At 39.1% G+C, this 21,029-nt stretch overlaps 3 protein-coding genes across 5 annotated transcripts in view; 2 read left to right on the top strand and 1 right to left on the bottom strand.

The window, feature by feature from the left end:
• Positions 1 to 70: 70 nt before the first annotated feature.
• SGCB (sarcoglycan beta) lies at positions 71 to 9,797 on the top strand. The gene is made up of 6 exons (XM_054065608.1): positions 71 to 181; positions 1,936 to 2,145; positions 2,854 to 3,039; positions 3,152 to 3,343; positions 4,317 to 4,448; positions 7,145 to 9,797. Exons 1-6 carry the CDS (start codon positions 158 to 160, stop codon positions 7,346 to 7,348), a joined length of 948 nt encoding a protein of 315 aa, XP_053921583.1. The 5' UTR covers positions 71 to 157; the 3' UTR covers positions 7,349 to 9,797.
• DCUN1D4 (defective in cullin neddylation 1 domain containing 4) overlaps positions 4,455 to 21,029 on the bottom strand; it is a 58,201-nt gene continuing 41,626 nt past the window's right edge. The window contains exons 12-13 of one of the 2 annotated variants that reach the window (XM_054065611.1): positions 10,021 to 10,095; positions 4,455 to 5,567 (exon numbers count right to left, since the gene is read on the bottom strand). In XM_054065611.1, coding sequence (XP_053921586.1) covers positions 10,052 to 10,095 — 44 coding nt within the window. In that variant the 3' untranslated portion in view covers positions 4,455 to 5,567; positions 10,021 to 10,051. Of the gene's footprint in view, positions 5,568 to 7,462; positions 10,096 to 21,029 lie in introns of those variants that run through there. The other variant, XM_054065612.1, reaches the window with a different exon arrangement.
• LRRC66 (leucine rich repeat containing 66) lies at positions 9,976 to 20,919 on the top strand. Of its 2 annotated transcripts, XM_054065603.1 has the most exons (5): positions 9,976 to 10,113; positions 10,323 to 10,823; positions 13,150 to 13,319; positions 13,852 to 14,182; positions 15,591 to 20,919. In XM_054065603.1, exons 2-5 carry the CDS (start codon positions 10,328 to 10,330, stop codon positions 18,287 to 18,289), a joined length of 3,696 nt encoding a protein of 1,231 aa, XP_053921578.1. In that variant the 5' UTR covers positions 9,976 to 10,113; positions 10,323 to 10,327; the 3' UTR covers positions 18,290 to 20,919. The 2 variants fall into 2 exon arrangements, with proteins under 2 accessions (XP_053921578.1, XP_053921577.1); XM_054065602.1 differs by having other exon boundaries at positions 10,102 to 10,823.

Genomic DNA, 21,029 nt, shown 5'->3' with positions numbered 1-21,029 from the left:
GCGGGGCGTGCCGGGCGCGCTTCGGTCGCGGCGGCCGGCCCCCCTCCCCTTCACAGCCCGGGGCGCGCTGCCTCGGCCGCCAGGGGGCAGGGCGCGCCCAGCCCGGTCCGGCCCGTCAGGGGGCGCGCGCGCGCGCGCTCCGCCGTGGCGGAGGAAGATGGCCGCGGCCGCTCCCGAGCAGGTCTGTCCCCGCGGGGAGGCGGCGGGGCGAGGAGAGACATGGCAAAACCCACCCGAGGGGCGCGGAAGGGGTGCCGAGGCTGGTTTGGCACCAGAGCCGCGAGGGGCTGCCCCGGAGCCTCGGGAGCGGTTGGGTTGGCGGGGCGCGGGCGGGGCGCTCCGTCCCGGGCCGCTCTGCGATCCTGAGCTCTGGGGTCGCGGAGTAGCTGCCGCCCTCGGAGGGCGAATGTCCCGCACCGCCGCGGGTGCCGCAGCGCTGCCCCACGAATACCGCTTCAGCCGCATTTCCCGGCCCTTTATCCTGCCTTATGAGGTGGAAAAAAACTACATTGGAGTGAGAGGTCGCTATCAAATCGTTCAGAGAAAGCGTTATCCTACCGTATACTGGGCTGCATCCAAACAAGCGTGGCCAGCAGTGCGAGGGAGGCGATTCCTCCCCTCTATTCCTCTCTCTCTCGAGACCTCATCTGGCGTATTGTGTCCAGTTGTGGAATCCTCAAGTTAAGAAGGACATGGAGCTGTTGGAATGGGTCCAGAGGAGGACTACAAAGATGATCAGGGGGCTGGAGCACCTCTCATGCGAGGGCAGGCTGAGAGAGTTGGGGTTGTTCAGCTTGGAGAAGGCTCCGATGAAGGCTTTTGGTGATAGGATGTGGGGCAATGGGTATAAACTGGAGAGGGGCAGATTTAGACTAGACATAAGGAAGAATTTCTTCATTATGAGAGTGGTGAGGCACTGGCACAGGTTGCCCAGGGAAGTTGTGGCTGTCCCGTCCCTGGGGGTGTTCAAGGCCAGGTTGGATGGGGCCTTGGGCAGCCTGATCCAGTGGGAGGTGTCCCTGCCCGTACAGGGGTTTGGTACTAAATGATCTTTAATGTCCCTTCCAATGTCCAATCCAAATATGATTCTATGACATTACTGCTGCTGTACAAGATTTCTGTTGTCTTTTATCCAGAATACAGATCTCTCTCTCACTTACCCAGACTAAGCCAATTCTGAGTTTGTGCAGGGTTACAGCAGCTTCCAGAACATCGTTGAGGAAGCCCACCATAAACCTGTTCAAGTCAAGAACCTTTCTCAATACCGTTTCCTTTTAACTGCTACATCAGTGTAGACATGTACAGCCTTACAACATTTTTCTTAATGGTGCATGCAGGTAGTAGAAGTGAAATACAAATCCTGTGATACCTAAGTCACTTCAAAACTATCCACCACACTCCCTGTGAATAAATTCATTGATAATCTATTCTGCATTAGCGTGGAGGGAACTAAAATCTTGTGTATTGGTAAATGACCTACAGGATTATGTTTTGTGTTGTCCTCAAGAGCTAATAACTGGATGAATTTCTTTACAGCTGATTTTTCTTACTGCAACTATGTCGTTAATAATTTCTACCTGCCATGATAAAAATTGCATATAGAAACATACATCATCTGAAAATACTTGGGTTTTAATTTTAGTCATAGTGTTAGTAGAGATTGCAGTGGTTGTAAATGTGTAAGTACAGAGTGGCAGACTGAAATATAATATTGAATATAATATGTAATATATTCCTGTAGTCAATTCAGTTTGGGGGGGTTTGTGTATATATATGTGTATTATTTTGATGAATTTACATAATATATAAATAATATGTTTATAATAGCAGCTAATCATATTATGTTCATAATATGTTTATATTAACAGCTAATAATAATATTATAGTGTTCATAATATGTTTATAATAACAGCTAATTCATGCTTTGTGTTATAGCACAGTTCAAATGGCCCAGTGAAGAAGTCTATGCGGGAGAAGGCTGTGGAACGCAGGAACATTAATAAGGAGCACAACAGTAACTTTAAAGCGGGATATATTCCTATTGATGAAGACCGTCTCCACAAGACAGGCTTACGTGGCAGGAAAGGCAACTTGGCCATTTGTGTGATTGTTCTTCTTTTTATTTTGGCCGTCATCAATCTTATTGTGAGTATAATACTTCGGCTGTAAGCAACATTAGGATGTATTTCATTCTGACTGTTTCTGAGAAATAAAATTTATTCCAGCATGACTGAGAGGAATTTAAAATGTGCTGAAGGAGATTTCTAATATATATAATAGTCTGAGCAAAATTAGATGGAGGAATCTTACCAGTTGTGTCATGATTATTTCAGTTTATCATGGTTTATCATTCAGAATTAATCAGCCACTGCACTTTAAACCGTTGTAACTACCACCGCTTTATTACTGATCAATGAAAAGTAATGAATTCTTTTTCATAACATGATTAGTTTTCATTCACATCGGAAGATGCTTTCTTATAGTTGAACAGTAAGTATATCTTGAGCTGAGATACTTTGTTGAGGAAATTTGTTTAGCTTATGATACCACAGTTACCCTTAAAGAAGAAAAAGATTTAATTATGGACATGATTTAATTTTGAATATATATACACACATACAGATTATTTCAGTTACTATTTCAGATGAGTAAAAATACAAAATGCTTTTCATAATTAAATGTATTCTGATTGTTTCCAGTAGGTATTAAACGTACTAAAGTAAATACACACCTAAAGCTCACCTGAACATTAGCATTAATAATTATGTCAAATAAAACATCTAATTAATACAGTACTTGTGGGAAAATCCAAACAATCAAGGTAATCTTTGAAAATTTGCGTTTCTTATTCAGGTTACACTAGTTATTTGGATAGTGATTCGAATCGGTCCCAATGGTTGTGACAGCATGGAGTTCCATGAGAGTGGCTTGTTGCGGTTTAAGCAAGTTTCTGACATGGGCGTTATACATCCATTATATAAAAGCACTGTAGGAGGCAGACGTAATGAAGACTTGGTGATCACTGGAAATAATCAGCCTGTAAGTTATATTGTGAATTGAAAGTTTGTGAGCAACGCTATAGAATTACACTGATGTTATTAATAAACATCATATTTGAAACATCATTAACTTAATTACATTGTTTCTGAAGATTGTATTTCAGCAAGGAACAACCAAGCTCAGTGTGGAAAAAGACAAAACTTCTATTACCAGTGATATTGGCATGGAATTTGTTGACCCACGAACACAAAATACGTTGTTCAGCACAGACTATGAAACTCATGAGTTCCATCTGCCGAATGGAGTTAAAATCTTGAATGTACAAAAGGCCTCTACAGAGAGGGTATGTCTCTTGTAACTACCTCTTACTTTTTGTAGAAGCTCAGTACAAAGTTGCCATAGTTGTAAAATAAGAAAAAGTTTACTAATACGATCTTTCAAGCATATTTAGAAATTTGATTAATCACAGCTGAAAATGCTGCTCTGAAAACATAAACCACTGTAAAAATTAGAACAGAAATGTAAGCCGACATCATTAAACGAGTATAATATCTGGAATACCATGCCAACTAGGTCTTTGTATCTTTTTATTAAGCATTTGTCTATTTCTTTGTGCATAGGTAAATGTATCAGAAATAAAGTTCTTATTAAAAGCTTCTCTGTTTCTAGTAAGAACTTACAAAAATAATTACCAGAACTTCATCAGTCATTTTCCTTCTGTTGGAGGTAAATTTTAATACAATTTCAGAAGTCTGAATAAAAGTGCAGAGAACAATTACAGCATTCTAGGAGTTAAGTCAGTTCATGGCTTCTAGGTTAAACAAGTTCCTAGTTGGTTTCTATATCAAATCTGCTTTATAAGAAAACTAAAAAAACTAAATATTGGTGTGTGTACATTTAAAGTGTTGATTTTAATGTCAGACTGAAAAAGCCTATAATCTTAAATACATAGGAGGAAAACATTAAATGAAAACAGGAGGATGTTTATGTAGTCACTCCTAACAGGAAGCCTGTATTTGCTACTAGTGTTAACAATGTATCCCATAGAATTTTTAGATTAATTGTTATTTTTAGAACAAATAATATGCAAATATAAATTATTTTACATAGCTTCCAAAAGTAAGTAATCCTTGTTTTCAAATGTGTATGTGAAAATGGGCAGAAGCTTCATGGGCACAATGGGAGGAGGGCAAAAAGTACACTGATGGTTCTATTAAATTGCGTAGCAATATTTTTAAGGTAATTAAAGTTACTCAGACAAACCCAAGCAGCACATTTTCATTAATGTACAGTATACGTTTTTGGTTTTTTCTTAGATTACCAGCAATGCAACCAGTGATCTAAACATAAAGGTTGATGGCCGTGCAATTGTCCGTGGAAACGAAGGTGTTTTCATCACAGGCAAGACCATTGAGTTTCGAATGGGGGGTAACATGGAACTTAAAGCAGTAAGTATTTCAAATCAGCATTTTTTGAACAGCTTAGTTTCAAATTTAGGCTGATAAAGCTACATCAGTTTATTATGAATTTAGATTTTATACAAAGTCATGCATGAAAGCTTAGTTGCGATCACTGTATTTATTAATGTTTTCAAAAGGTGGATTATTACTTTGCTGTTAATTAGTGGTTCAGTAGCCTTCGGGTAGCAATGATTTACTACTGTTAAGACAGTAAAAATTCACAACACAGTTAAAGGTAAGCTGTTGGTCTCCACTTCAAAATGAGTACGAAAGGGAATTAATCTTTTCTTCTAGAGGTTTTAATGGAGATAGCAACCTTTGACAGAGCAGCAAAGCATACAGTTAGGAGCACTACTTTCTCTGCTCACCAACATTCATTTTAGGATTTTTGGACGTTGCTAAGACTGCAGAGCACATAGAATAGCGGGAAATGTTAAAGAAGGATTGAAAAAAAACAGATACATATACTTATATTTAATATTTGAATTAATTTTGTGAAGGAATTCAAACACTGATTAAAGAAGGATTGAAAAAAACCAAAGATACATATACTTATATTTAATATTTGAATTCATTTTGTGTAGGAATTCAAACACTGATTCCCATTTCACATATTTTTTTTATTTACTGCATTTGCTAATAGGTCTGTCAAGTGAAAAGCCACACTACTGCTGTCTCTTTCAATACTGATTATCCACTGTTTTGTGGCTTAACCCCGTGGGCAGCTAAACACCATCCAGCTGCTGACTCCCTCTCCTCCCCCCTGCCCAGCAGGATGGGGAACAGAATCAAGGGGAAAAGAATTTGTGGGTTGAGATAAGAACAGTTTAATAGAACAGTGAAGAGAGAGAATAATACTGATAGAAGAATAAATAAAACGAGTGATTCACCATGCGATTGCTCACCACCTACTGACTGTCCAATGCCCAGCCCATTCTTGTGCAGCAGTCTCGTCCCTGGATAGCTTCCTCCAAGTTATATACTGAGCATGACATCATATGGTATGGAATATCCCCTTGATCAGTTCAGGTCAACTGTCCTGTCTGTGGGCTCCCTCCAGCTTCTTGTGCACCTCCTCGCCAGTAAAGCATGGGAAGCTGAAAATTCCTTGACAAAGTATAAGCACTGCTTAGCGACAACTAAAAACATCAGTATGTTATCAAAATTATTCTCCTACTAAATCCAAAACATAGCACTATATTAGCTAATAGGGAGAAAATTAACTCCATCCCAGCTGAAACTAAGACACACTAGAATAGCAAAGTACATTGCTGGCTATAATTGAGAAATTCGTGGGCGTTACTCACAAATTAATTAAAAACGAAACCTCAGCATATGTATGCTTTTTATTCTGTTGATTTCTACAGCCATCCTAAAGATGTCATTGATTCATTAAACCTGCTTGTCTTTTTCAAAAACAACCTACCCTGTTTAAGGACAACCAGCTGATCAGGCCCAGTCAACATGGGTTTATGAAAGGCAGAGCTTACCAAAGTAACCTGATCTCCTTCTATGACAAGGTTACCCGCTAGTGGATGAGGGAAAGGCTGTGGATGTAGCATAGGTGGACTTCAGTAAAGCCTTTGACACCATTTCTCACAGTGTTCTGCTTGAGAAACTGGCTGCCACTGGCCTGGAGAAGTATACCCTCTGCTGGGTAAAAAACTGGCTGGCTGGCCAGGCCCAAAGGCTGGTGGTGAATGGAGTTAAATCCAGTTGGAGGCTGGTCACAAGTGGTGTTCCCCAGGGCTCAGTGCTGGGTCTAGTTCTGTTCCATATCTTTATTGATGATCTGAATTTAGGATTGAGTGCATTCTTAGTAAGTTTGTGGATGACACTAAGCAGGGCAGAAGTGTCAATCTGCTTGCAGGTAGGGAGTGGCTCTACATGGAGATATGAACAGGCTGGATCAATGGGCTGAGACCACTGGGATGAGGTTCAACAATGCCAAGTGCCTTCCAAGTCCTGCACTTGGAAAGCTGCTGGGCAGAAAAGGACCTGGGAGTGTTGGTTGATAGCTGGTTGAACGTGAGTCAGCAGTGTGCCCAGGTGGCTAAATGGCCAATTGCATCTCAGCCTGTATCAGAAACAGTGTGGCCAGCAGGTCCAGGGAAGTGATTGTGCTCCTGTACTCAGCATTGGCAAGGCTACACCTTGAATACCATGTTCAGTTTTGGGCCCCTTACTATAAGAAGGACATTGAGGTGCTGGAGCATGTCCAGAGAAGGGCAACAAAGCTGGTGAGGGGGCTGGAGAACAAGTCTTGCAAGAGTGGCTGAGGGAAAACTGAGGTTGTTTAGCCTAGAGGCTGATGGGAGACCTTATCACTGTCTACAACTGCCTGAAGGGACGTTGTAGGGAGCTTGGTGTTGGTCTCTCCTCCCAAGTGACAGGCAATAGGATGAGAGGAAATGGCCTCAAGTTGTACTGAGGGAGGTTTAGATTGGACATTATGAAAAATTTCTTTACTGAAAGGGTTGTCAAGCACTGGAACAGGCTGCCCAAGGAGGTGGTTGAGTCCCCATCCTTGGAGGTATTTAAAAGACAGGTAGGTGAAGTGCTCAGAGATGTGGTTTAGTGGTGGACAGGTATGGTTGGACTCGATCTCAAAGGTCTTTTCCAACCAAACATTTCTATGATTCTATGAAATTAGAAGTTGTAATTTTTTTTCTCCCTCTCAATAGGAAAACAGTATTATCCTGAATGGAACTGTGATGGTCAGCCCATCGCGACTGCCAAGTTCTTCTTACGGAGAACAGTTTAATAACGGCAACTGGCTGCGTTTCAAGCTCTGTATGTGTGCGGATGGAACCCTGTTCAAGGTTCAGGTCACAGGTTCTAACATGGGTTGTCAGACTTCAGTCAATCCATGTGGAGCCACGCACTAAACCACAAATCACTGCCAGGAGAGTTCTCTTTTGTGTTTACATGTATTTGTATGAAGTAATTGCATGCCTTCAAGGATTTCTGGTTTTACAAAAGTTTATACTAATATTTATTACACAATATTTTTAAGCAAAGGCTGTTACATTTCACAGTATTATGCATAATCCTGTCAGCTGTAATAGTGGCACAAATTTAGTATGCTTTCAGTCTACATGCACACTGAAATACCTTCCTGAATTGGGATCAGTAGAATATATTTAAAGAACGTGATCATGGCTACAATCTTGACTGCCTTCAGTGGCTTTAAAGGAGGTTTTTGTCCTACATCCCAAGACCTTGAGCGCTGCTGAGAACACAACTGCAGTCTGAAGTACTTCAACAGGAATGTCAGTTTGTGGAAGTGGATTTGCCTAAGATAGCTGAAGCAGCAAATCTTTGTCTTCTCTTTATTTCTTGCCAGGGGTTTATATAACAATTTACCCCAAAATTATGTGGTTTACCATACGTGTACTAAGTGAGGGGTAATGGCAGATTCTCTTTGAAATATTGCATTATTCTCATGCAGTTCAAGAAATAATTAGCACAAGTAATATTTGCTAATTAATATCAAGTGTGGAAATATAACTTCAAATTTGAAATAGTCTTGCAGTTATTGAAGTGTTGCTTGAGCTCCCATTCTGTCTGTGCAGTTTAGGGATTCTACAGTTGCTTAATTATATGAAGTATTTATAAAATGTGCTTATATTAGAAGTAAATTTTAAAAGATGTACTTCTAACTTACTAATCACCCAAAAAAAGTATTTTCCTGTGTGCTTTAATGTGAATAGTGTATGAAATCATTATTCAATGGGTAATAATCTGAACCATGACTGTAAGCAGCAGTGTCTGAGATCAGTTCTCTTTTTCCCCATAAATTGAGACTCTTAGAATTAAATCCTGAATTTAAACTGCAGACCTATAGTTGTAAATGTGATGGTATGGAATCCTGTGACAGGAGAGTAAGTACGCACGTGTGAATTTGTCAACAGTGAAACCATGTCTGTGGTGAACTGCGACCTTATAGAAACTACTTCAGCCTACTACTGCTACAGCTGTTTTCAGAGGCAAGGTGTTCTGTACCAAAACAAGACTAGGTCATTACAAGTTTCCCACTCCTCCCTCCCAAAGTATTTTCTTCAATTAAAAATAGTTGTTTTGCAGTAACATCAAATAACTTTCAAAATGGAGGCCACAAAGATGTCTTTGCAAGTAGGTTTTTGACAAGTTTTTCTAGATAAGCACACACTTCCCTTCCTAAAAGCTGTGCAAATGTTAATGAGTAACTTCAGAACTGGTCAGTTGTTATGGGAGGATAAATGCCTTGTTTTATGTCTCTCAGTCATAGAAGTCCACAAAATACAAATCAGCTCATCCTGCAACAGGAACGTTGTATCTAAGGACCCAGTTGCTACATTCACTAAAAGTCAGTAAGTCATAGTGAGTAGAAGTGATTTCTAGAGGGGGATCCTTGGGTTGGCATTGTACCACATAGGAGGTCAGAGGGGTCACATTTCCCTCACTGCTCTAAGGCAAAGCTGGATATTGATGCTCTGTAGTTGTTGGGGTTTGGAGGGGTGGACAGCAGTGGAGCTGAATAAACAGAATGAAACGTAGCAAAAGCCATTAAATTGCTCACATTAAAGGTTATGGGAAAGTACTAACATTTTGCATACTGCCTTCATAAACTTCCTAGTTTTACCACACTTTATATTTATTAACCACTTAAACACACATTTTGTTGAAAACTTGCACCCATTTTTGCTGTTAAGTAGTGTCCCAATTAGTATCAATCTGTTACAGCTAAGAGGAGGAAATAAACTGTAATATTTTTAGAATTATCACTCATGCTAATGGAAGTCTGTCATTTTATTTTTATATATAAATACACACATAGATATAAAAATATAAGCAGCAGTATTCTTGACTTGCAGCGGAAATAGATCTTGAAAATGACAGATACTGCCTCGGTTAAGTAGAACCTACACAAAGCACCTATTAAACCTCTTGGGTTCATGGCCATATGCTAGTACTGGATTCCTGAAATTATCAAGTGTTCTGTTTAAAATGCTGCATGCAATGTAGCTGATAGGTTGGTCACAAAGGTACTCTGAAATTATGGTCTGGAGGATCGGCTTTGAAGTGTAGATCTAGTAGCAAAACTGATCGTACAAATACCAAATGAAATATATCACCAATTTGTTAGCCACTAGGTATTGTTCATATATTTTGTTGCCTTCACTGCACAGTTTGAGAAGTGTTGGTACTGCATGCCCTATGTAGTGCATTGATTTGTTGTTTTTCTTCTAACTACCAAGGGTACATTTTTCTGCATGTATTTAAAACATTGTGTGGCACTTTATTTATTTCAGTCCCTGCATAAAGGTGGTGGTTGTTTCAATAGGTTAAAGACAATTGAATTCTAATCTTTGTTTTGAAATGAAACAATAAATTCTAACATGCAGAATGTGGTTCAGAAGTGTTATTTCTAAGAATATATTTTTTCTTAAAAATACGTTGTTGTGTTACTGACAGGGAAACTAATATTTCATTGACCGCATATATGAAAATCATTCCACATCTCTCTGTCATGGATTGTGTCTGGTGGACTTTGCCCAGTGGTAATTGTGTATAATACCTGAAGCAGAGTTCAAAAGTCTCCATTGTTGTTAGTTCATGAGTTCCTGAGAAGCTGTGTTTCTCGACTGACGGGCTGGAAAAGAAAGAAAAGGTTCGGATTGTTTTTCGGGAGAGGTGGAGGGAAGGGGAAGGTTAGCAGTTTGAGTGTTCTTTCTGAAACATACATAAGTTTAAACTGTGTGTTTAAGGCAAAATGTTTGGCTCTTTGTTGGTGTTCATTTTTTTAATGTCAAAGTATTTCCGCTTTCTATTTAACTCTTGTTATGCTGCACTTCCCATAATATTACATTTTACATATAGATACTATGGATAACCTTCACTTGAGCATCATTGCTATTGTCCTTTACTTGAATCTTCCTGGATCAGTGGGAATCAAGACACAGCGGATTCTTCTTGATACATATCGCCATTCAGACTGCCGGTGGGATGGAGAGTTCTTACTGAATTGTTCTTTCACCAGAATGTCTACTATTCCAGAAGATGTACCACAAACAGCAACAACAGCCGATTTCAGTTACAATAATATTACAACTTTTATGTGTACCGAGGGAAGAAGTGAAGAATGGATGCTAAAATACCTGAATCTCAGTAACAACCTGATTTCTGAACTCTCCTTAACTGCCTTTAGAAATTTACCCATTTTAGAAACTCTCAACCTCAATGACAATGCCATCCATAGTCTCACACTGGACATTCCTATGACTCCACATGGGTTTAAAAAGTATGGAAAAGGCTGTTGTCTCCTGCCTGCTTTGAAAGTATTGTCAGCTGAAAGAAATAATCTTAACACAGTCCCAAGAGGTAAGCTTTCAAAATCTTTAAGGACCTCACTCCCAAGGGGTAAGTTGGGTTTGGATATAATTTGGTATATCTCACTGAATTCAGAGTGTGAATTCAGTGAATTCAGACCATCTCATTTAGTTATGCTTAAGGTGAGGGAGAGTTCCACTTGCGTGCAAGTACAGAAACTGAAGTAAAGGTGTTGTTTTGGGTTAGGCTGGGAGAGTTTACAGAGTCTCTGCAATCATAATGCCTTAATATCAGTCAAATATAACCAAATCCTCTGAGACCCCAGGCAGTTATTATCCTTCCTTGTACAGAAAAAGAAGTAAGGATCTATGGAAAAACACCAGGCTCCACAACCCAGTCACGAACCTTAACATCAAGAAAATTGCAGATAATGAATTTCATACTACTCTTAAGAACATAGTCAATAGTCTTAAATAAAAAGTTCAGTATTTCACAAAGACAGGAAAATGCAGTCAAAAAATTTTTGCTCTAAGCCAGCTGGCACCCAACCAAAGCGACACCTTCTAGTGACATGAGAGAGCTGTAAATTTTCAATAGGCTTTTAGAAAGTGTTTGCTAGTCAGTAAACTATGCTAGGCATTGTAGCCTTTATGTCAGCCTCTGTCCTCATAAACGGATGGTTCACATTGTTCAAACAGTATTTAAATGAAGCAGAAGCTGCAGTATGAGCAGCACTATCCTATATATTGTTTGCTGAATGTAATTGATCTCTGGTAACATCATTTCTGTATTTTGCAAATATTCGCTGGGGTGGGAGGGGAACACAGCCAAACCCCCACTTATCTCACAAAGTCAGATGAAGGGAATCATTTTGCACTTACACAGGGTCCCAGAAATTCTATTTTTCTCCTTTTTTTGATACTAACCAATCCTCTGGCATGCAAGAAACCACTGCATTTAATTATTTAGTAGTATTAGTAAGGTTCTTATATAGACAATATAGAAAAGTTTACATTATAAAATACATTTATGTGGATTGTACTTGTTTTGATAGATAAATATAACTACACATTATAGGATGTCTCTGTGAGTCACGCAGACCAACTCTTTTCTTTTTAGAAATTTTTAGATGTTAAAAATCAAACTGCTATGCAAAGTACCACCATACATCAGGTTGTACTTCTATCCCCTATTCATTTATATACATGTTCAGAACTTTATTCTCCTACTCCAGAACAGTTCTTGTTTTCCAGCTCTGTTAAGAAAACACAGACAAAAGTTTTAAAGCAGAGGGGTTCAGCCACAGAGAAACCCTTCTCACAACAGCCACCCCAGGTGTCACACTGCTGCCTTACCAGTGTGTATTTTTGGCACAACTTCAGGGAAGCATCCAAACTACAATGTTTCATCTGGGTGCAAGGAAGAACTGACAGAACTGCCAGAACTTCTGAATGCCTCTCCTAGCAGCTGCCTCTAGCTTTAGAGCAGGAATGAATCATTCTCTCTGCTTTTCATAATAAAACCAAAGATCAATTACTCAGCAAACAGAACAGCAAATTGGAACTAAACAGGCCAAAATTTAAGGAGAACCAGTAGCTTCTCAAGAATGGTCTATGATCAAAAATCACTAGAGTGATATTTACAACCTTCAAACTCTGGCGATTCTGTCTGTTCAAGTGCCTTCCTTCCCACTGGAACTTGCAGGCTGGAGCTTTGGGAGCTGCCTGCACAGAATCCAAGAAAAATGAGGCATCTATCTCCAGCATTCAAAAGGGCTACTTACGCAAGACAGATGCTGTTGTAACTAGGATATGCTGAAGAATATACTGTCATGCTTGATAATTCACAGGCAGACAGGCATAAACAACAGCATGTTTTCAGTCGAGTTTACATCCTAGGAATATGGGTCAAATAATTCCACATATGAATAACTTCCATGAACTTGCAGATGGCAACGGATAGGACATATTGTATCACCTTTTGCATCTCTGTCCTTTATTTACAGTTAACGTATTTGGATTTTATAAACTGAGTATATTCCACCCTTTTCATGCTCCTCCTTTCCTACTTCCAGTTTGGCAGGGAAGCACGTTCAACGTACAGTGGTCACAGTTGGAATAATTCTGATAGCACAAGGGAACGTTACTGCTTTTATGCAGACATGAGTTTTTAAAACATGCAGTGATTGTGAATGCATTAACATACCTGTTGTTGATGCTACACAACTTACAGGAATGGCACAGTAACTCAAAGCCTGCAGCCACACATTGCGATAGACAGGAATGGAAGGAATCTTGTTGCAAAGAATTTTAGAAAGCCACATGACACAACTAGGAAAACAAGAATATGAAGTGTAAAAATAGTTTTGTTCTTCTAGGACTAGGCCTGCTGCAGTCTTTACAAACTGTCCTTTTGTCATCCAACGGCATACAACAGATTGACCTGAATGATTTTCAAAACTGCTCACAGCTGAGGGACATCAACTTGCAAAACAACAAGATAACTAAAATTCATCCAGATGCCTTCAGGGATCTCAACAAATTACAGGTTGAAAAGCAATATTACACAACCATTTCAATGTTTTGTGTTAATCGCCATTAAAGATACATAATTATCAAGTATTCAGCATGATTATATTGACTTTTGGTTATTCTATCAGTGTACAATTATAAAAACTAAATAAAACGGTGAAAATAACCACTCTTTTTATATAATATATATATTCTCTTCTCATATAGGAAAACATACACACTTGTAAATATACAAAATATAACCATAAATTCACTATTTCTCTATACCACAAACCAATCCATAACTGGCTTAAACACACACATCCTTTTCTACCCTCAACCCTTCCATGGCAAGAGCCCTGCAGTTTCCCATTCACACAGAGGTAGTCTACAATAGGAAAATTCCAAATATACTGCTATTTGGAACAATATTCTTGAAAACCTAACCAGCTGTATTTTTTCCGTAACTGCAAAAGTGCTTGTAAACTAAAATAAATGTTGTTGTTGATATTGCAGTTAGTATTGCATTGTATGGCTTATCAAATCAATTCTGAATTATTTCCAAATAGGTCGTGGATCTCCGTGAAAATGCACTGACAACCCCTCTACCGCAGATACTGATCAGCCTGAACTTCTTTCAACTTGAAGTGGACTTGTCAAATAATGCCTGGATATTTAACTGCAGACTACATGCTTTCAAACATGTATTTCATTTTCTTTTTGACTCCATGAGGAAAAAAATGAGTATTTCATACAGTAAATCTGCCAACAACTCACAGAAACCTATTTTGTATCTTTCAAGTTTCCCTTTAAACTGCAGCAACAGTGTTTTGCTCAAGAGGGCTGTAATCCCAGCAGGGAAGACATTGGTGCTGAACTGTGACTTGGGCAACATAAGCGGTATGTAAAAGAGACTCTATCCATATGCTGCTAAAATCCAAATGCTTGCAGAATGATCAAAGAAATTTGGGTTAAAACATGGATTTCTAGAGATGCTGTATGAAAAATAAATTAACAATTTAACATGCAAATGATTTCATTAGAAATTAGTATACCAGTTAGAACATTTAAAAGTCATGTTCCCCCAAAAAAGTCATCATCTCCTTCCTTGCATTAAACTAATAAGTGATGCCAAATTACACACAAATAAATTTCAGTAAGCAGTCCATTGCAAATTTATCTGTTAACTTTGGAATGCCAACAAGTAGTGGGGTGACACTTCTGGGGCATGTAGAAAACTGAGAATACAATACTGTTTCTAGTATTCAGTTACAGCAAAATGAAATGAAAGTTCATTTGTAAGGGAAAGGACTTATATTTCTTCTTAAAAAGTACAGCTACTAGAGCACACTATTCACTTAGGAAACAAAATCAGCATTTACAATTAATACAGAGCACTTGAAGTATAAGCGATAAAATCTCCAGCGCCAAGACTTCCCATGCAGAAGGAAACCTAAGACAAATCTTAGAGTAGAAGGTGTATTTGTCATGCCCTGTAAGACAAAAAACTTTAACTTTAATTGACTAATAGCACTTTGAGGCAATAAGGCTTTCCCCTTGCAACATTTTATCTCCAAATGAAAATACACAGGGTCTATCAGAAATGCCATCTGTTTTGTCTGTTAACAAGGAAAGTCAGGGCAACTCTGATCACAGGAACAAAATCAACACATTGGACTGCACCAAAACTCAACTGGGAGCGCAAGCAGATGCAAAGGCAAAAGTGTACACTCAAGCTGGCAACATATTCCAAGAGCTAACAACCAGCCATGGTAGCCTTATGCTAGCAGAAATTTGGAATGATTGCTCAGTAGATACAAATATCCTTGGTTTTCAAACCATTTTGCTGTTATAAAAGCAGAAACTACAAGAAAATAACAGTGGTTGGAACACTGACAGTTAATCTGTGAAGTTTTGTCTCATAGCTCCACACAGCACCATGGCCATGCTGGAGAACGCTGGCTATAAAAATGGATCTCCCACAAAGGAGGTCAGCAAATGGTTTTAGTATGACCCAGAACACACTCTGATATTTTTAGTGACCTCATCCCTCACTCACATCATTTTTCTTGTAAAGTCTGCTATTAAGACCTCATATGTACTGTGTTTTAAATGGAGGGGAAATACATGACAGTTAATAAGACGCTTGGTACCATGTAAAATGACTATGGATGAATAAAAATGATTTTATACTAGTTAAAATCATCAAAGATAGGTCAGAGTATGTCCTTACTGAAATAACTTGACCCTGCAAGCCAAGTAAATTTATTTTTAAAAAACAATTGGTTTGTATTTTCTTTTATTTCAGGTAATGAACTCTCTTGGTGGACACCTAAAGGCAGAATTTCAGACAATAATAATCTTCCTTATATGACACTGGATAAAATGAATAATTTAGTGATAAACAATGCTGAGAAAACTGCTGAGGGGTTGTATTTGTGTATTCTTAACACAACAAAGAAGAAATATCTCATCTACAATACACAGGTGAAAGAAAGGGTTTCAACATTTTTTGTTAGAAAAGCCCGGGACACTAACACTCTTTTTAGGCAAGGAAGAACAGAGCAAGACTTCGTGTTGGCTGTCAGCCTCTCCGTGCTCATTACATTTGTTTGTGCTTTTTGTCTGGGTGCTTTTGCTAGACCCTACCTTGTCAGCTTGTGGAGGCACATGTGCAAGAACACAAATTCAGCTTCAGAGCATACTTATTCTAATCAAGCCTTTTCAGATGAAACCTTGAGCAGAGAGCACTCTGCAAGCAAGCCTATGAACAGGCAGCTTAATTTGTTCATTTGTGATGAGAATTCTTCAGGAAACACACACAATTTTCCTACAGAAACTTCTAATTTCTATGAAAATGTCATTGATAGCAGTATCCTTGCACCAAATACAGAAGAAGATTACCAGAAACAAAGCAATAATGAGATCAATGTGAAGAAAAAGCCAGTGTTTTCAGACATCAAAACTAGTATCAGCAATGATGAAAATATATATGTTTATGATGAACCGCTTTCTAGGTTTATAATGGACAAGAACAGCAGTGAAGTGACACCAAGAACATTAATAAGTAATGACATTTCATTATGGGAAGATTCAAAATATGCAAATATTGAAGACTCAGAGAAGAGCAATTTCCCTCACATAATGAAGACACTGAATGCTGACTCTCACTCAAATTACACTGTCCCTTCAGATGCACATTTATCCTTCACAGGAGAAACTGGCTTTCCATTTTCTGCAACCCATACAGATACACAAGATTCTAGGAACAGCAAAGTGAGCAACAAGTCTGGTCTGATGCAGTCTGAAATCACAAAAGCTACACCACAGTCTCCTGAAATAAAAGGTATAATTTCACATAATAAACCCACAAGCATTGCAAAATTTATGCCTGGAAGGCAAAACTCTGATGAACAACTAGGTCTAAATGGCAACATAAATATGACCGGTAATGCAGATTTTATTTTACCCAGTAGCTGCAAGAGAGATACAAATACTGATAATTCGTGTGTCTACCAAACAATAGAAATTCCTCCTCTTAGAGAGTACGACTGTAAAACAGAACATACAAATGAAAAATATGCTTCAGCAGATATGTTCGGTGATAGTTCTTCAGACGAAGGAACACCATTCACAATGAGTGACTGTAGTTCTCTAGCAGATTTTGAACTGGAACATCCGGGTGTTAGCGACAACCTGCCAGTCTGCCAGTGGTCACTAGAGGAAGCTGCTGATATGAACAGTGGAACCGAGAAGTTCTCAACACTGACAGAGTCTCCAAACATCAATGCTGAATTTCAGCATATTGAGAAAAATGAAGATGAGAACAACATGTATTATGAAACCACCATTCATTATGGATCAGATACCATCCTCCCTGAAACAGCATCATCGTACACTGATAAATGTAGTAATCATGTAAGCATGGAAGATTCAGACACAATTAGCTCTTCACATCAAGAAGTTCCTGATACATTTGATTATTTTACTAATGAAGAGCCAACAGTACAGAACTCTATTTTTGATTCTCTCCACAATCAGAATACAGCTTTTGGTAAGATATTACTTTCATTAAAACATTTTCCCATGTGTGACACAGATACAGAGAACATTTCTGAAGAGGCTGAACTGCAGCTGTATCGGTTTCCCATTGAACCTCAGTGTCCCCCCACATTCAGTCCCACTGAACAAAAAGCAAATGTACCAGAGGGGAGTACAGACAAGCACAAAGACAGGAACTCCTCTGAAAAGAACCATGGTGAACGGGACATTACATTAAGAAGAAACATGAGTATATCTGAAGACAATGATTTTGGTTTTGATCCTATTGATACCGGTTTGAATGAAATTGTTAAAAGAACATCACTACTGCATTCCAGCAAAGAGTCATCTCTGCAATCTCTGCCTGAACAGACGACTGAAAAACATTTCATGGTTATGACAGAGAAAGACTTGTTGCTAAAGGGGAAGCCAGGGAATACAACTAAGGTTTGTGCAGATAAAAAGCTAAAAGGTTCTATTGAGGAAGAGACTGAAGGATGTACAGAATTGCAGGATACCGGCAAGTGTAGTCTGCCTGAAGAAATACAGTCTTGCAATGCTACGGCAGATTTGCAGCTTCTTAACTCTTCTGTGAAAACACAATCAGTCTTCAACACAGAAGACCGTTTCCAACTAGACTGGAGCGATGAGGATGCACATTCTTTCTCAGTCCCCCAAGGCTTCTTCAATGAAAGCACAAGATACAATTCATGTTCATTCCCACAAAAGGCTACAGGAAATATAATCTCCAAAAGCGCCAATTCCAGTGAGGTGGAGGACAACACTACTTTGGCAGGACTGGAGAACTATTCTACAACATCTGTCAACCTCCAAAATTCAAGTGAAAAACTCAGTCAAAAAAGTCAGCCCAATTCAGGACAGGCACTGTTTTTTGTTAAGAAGAGGAGAGCGTTTGATGGATTTGCTGACGTTTTGCAAAGCAGAAGAACAAACTTCAACAGTTGAGACACTTAAGCTCCCACAGTGTTTATGTCATATAGTAAGTGCAAAAAAGTGATTATGTCTTAAGATTAAATTCTGTGACTTATTAATAACTGTTACATACCATGGTTGGGTTTTTTCAGGGGTGGGATTGGCTTTTTTTCCCCTTGGTACAACTATCTATCTGCCTTTAACTTAAGAAATGCAAGTTATGGAACTAGACTTAACAATGAGGTGTATAAAGCCTGGACCCATCTAATTTAGAAACACCATAATTCCAAAAAGTAAGTCAGGCCAGGAGCCATGGACTCACGCTTAGAAGGGTACTTGCAAAAAACCAAAACCAGACTTTATGAAAAGCAACTCTCGGATACTCAATACTCAGTAGTTGTAATTACTAACAGAACTTTTGCTGAGTTATAATAATAATATATATTTACTTTCTCATTATTGCTGGTACTAAGATATTAAATTTCCTTTAGAATTTGCCTCTGATATGCCATGTTTTATTTCTCTTTGTATAAAATAAATGAAAATATTACACTACTGCTATTATTGTGGTTTCCTGTACGACTCACCCTATACAGTGAAATAGTACCTATTACCGTCTTCTGCTTTTTGAACCAAATTTGTGGATTAAAAGTCTCTGAATTCCCACAGTGTCATGAAGATGGGTAAAATCCAAGCAGTATTTCAATTACAGTAAAATACTTTTTAACTCTGCAAGACAGAGAGAGTAATGAAACCCTTCTTTCTCAAAGAAACGGAATAGAATTCAAACCTTGCAGAAAAGTCAGTTATGGAGATCTAGTGACTGGTGGGAGATCACCTGTAGTTTGCAGGTGCAATGACATGGGAAAGGTAATTTAAGAACAGACAACCTACTATTACTAATATATAATTTCTTTGTAAAACGGATGCAGTACCCATTTAATTTTACTGAGAGGGGTAAATCAAGAGCAGCTCAAAACTGCTCTATTAGAATATCAATAGCTTGATATATAAGCAAAAAGATACAAATAAGAAAATTTTTCACTGAATAAGGCCCAAGGCCCTTTTAACATGCACAGTATCACTGATGTAGTCCTTGAAGGGGAATGTCAGCACAAAGGGGAACAGGGCCAGGTTCCCAGAAAATGCAGGAGGCTGGCCCGCAACTCTGGGAAAACCTTGATATGAAGACACAATTAATTAACTAAAAACTCTGAACAGAAGGAACACACTTCAATTCCATCAGATGAGGAGTAAGTCCAATGGCACAGTACATCTTTGTACTTATGATTAAAGAGAAAGCTAGGAAAGAACAAAGAGCTGCTGACAGAAGCTAATAATTTTTGGTTGCTTCATATACTTGAAACTAAAAAAAGGATATTGCAAGGAATTTAAGAGGCAACTAAAAGCAACTGAAAGACCAATGCTGATATAATTTGATCTTCTCAAAAGTATTTTCTTTAGCACTGTGAGTTCTTTTTAAATAATCATTCTACACATCTAGCATCACAATTGTCAGCTAGATATTTACTGACCCAAATCACCAATGCTTACATCTCCCATTGGTTTCTTTTGGTTTTCTTCCTGCTGATTGTCTCAAAATCCCTAATATAACTCAGAATAGATTATATAGCTGTTTCAGGTAGGTGTTGCATAGATTTGATTTAGGCCACCACAGTCTTTGCAAATAACTGCACTCAATAACATATGTAGTACAATTGCAAGCAATTAATCTGCTGTCATTTCCCTTCTTTTTGCTCCAGTACTCAGTGATACCTAAACTGATAACTAATAAGTTTGTTTTAAGAGAGGGTACTGGTTCTTTAGCACATGCTTTTATAAATCACAGAAGGTTTGAGGTTGGAAGGCAACTCTGGAGTCCTTCTGCCACAGCTGCTCAAGCAGGTCCACCTAGACCTGGCTGCCCAGGACTGTGTCCAGACCACTTTTGAGTATTTCCAAGGATGAAGACTGCAAACTCTCTGGGCAACCTAGGTCAACTCTCAAAGTAACCCTCAAGTAGAAAAAAAAGGCTTCCTGAGGTTCAGATGGAGCCTCCTGTATTTCAGTTTGCACCCACTGCCTCTGTCCTGTGACTGGACACCGCTCAAGAGTCTGGCTCTGTCTTCTTTACACCCTTCCTTCATATATTTATACGCACAAGTAACATCTTCTTCATAGGAGAGATGCTCCAGTCCCTTCATCATCTTCATGGCCCTTTGCTGGACTCTCTCCAGTACATTGGGGTGTCTTTGGTACTGGAGAGCCCAGACACATAACTCCGGATGTGGCCTCACCCATGCTGAGGACCACCTCTCTCAAACTGCTGGCAATACTTGCTCTAGCACAGAGCAGGATACCGTTTGCCTTCTTTGCAAATTGCTGGCTCATCTTTAACATGGTGTCAACCAGGAGCCACAGTCCCCTTCCTGCCAGGCTGCTTTCCAGCTGTGTGTCCCTCAGGATATATCAGTGCGTGACTTTGCACTTCTTCTTGTTGAAGTTCATGAGGTACCTCTTGGCCCATTCCTCCCTCCCACCGAGGCCGCTCTGAATGGCAGCACAGCACTCTGGCATACCAGCCACTCCTCCCAGCTTGCTGTCGTCACCAAACTTGCTGAGGGTACACTGTCCTGCACCATCCAGGTCATTGCTGAAGATGCTGAGCAGGACTGGACTCAGCCTTCACCCTGAGACAATCCTGCGCAAATTGACTCTTCCTGGTGAAAACTTTTGCATTATTATTATAACAATATTGTTTTACACCCACAGA

The sequence above is a fragment of the Cuculus canorus genome, chromosome 4 (genome assembly GCF_017976375.1).
Source record: "Cuculus canorus isolate bCucCan1 chromosome 4, bCucCan1.pri, whole genome shotgun sequence".
Taxonomy (NCBI): domain Eukaryota; kingdom Metazoa; phylum Chordata; class Aves; order Cuculiformes; family Cuculidae; genus Cuculus; species Cuculus canorus.
Note: the sequence above shows the minus strand (reverse complement) of the source record. Positions and strands in the feature narration are given on the sequence as shown.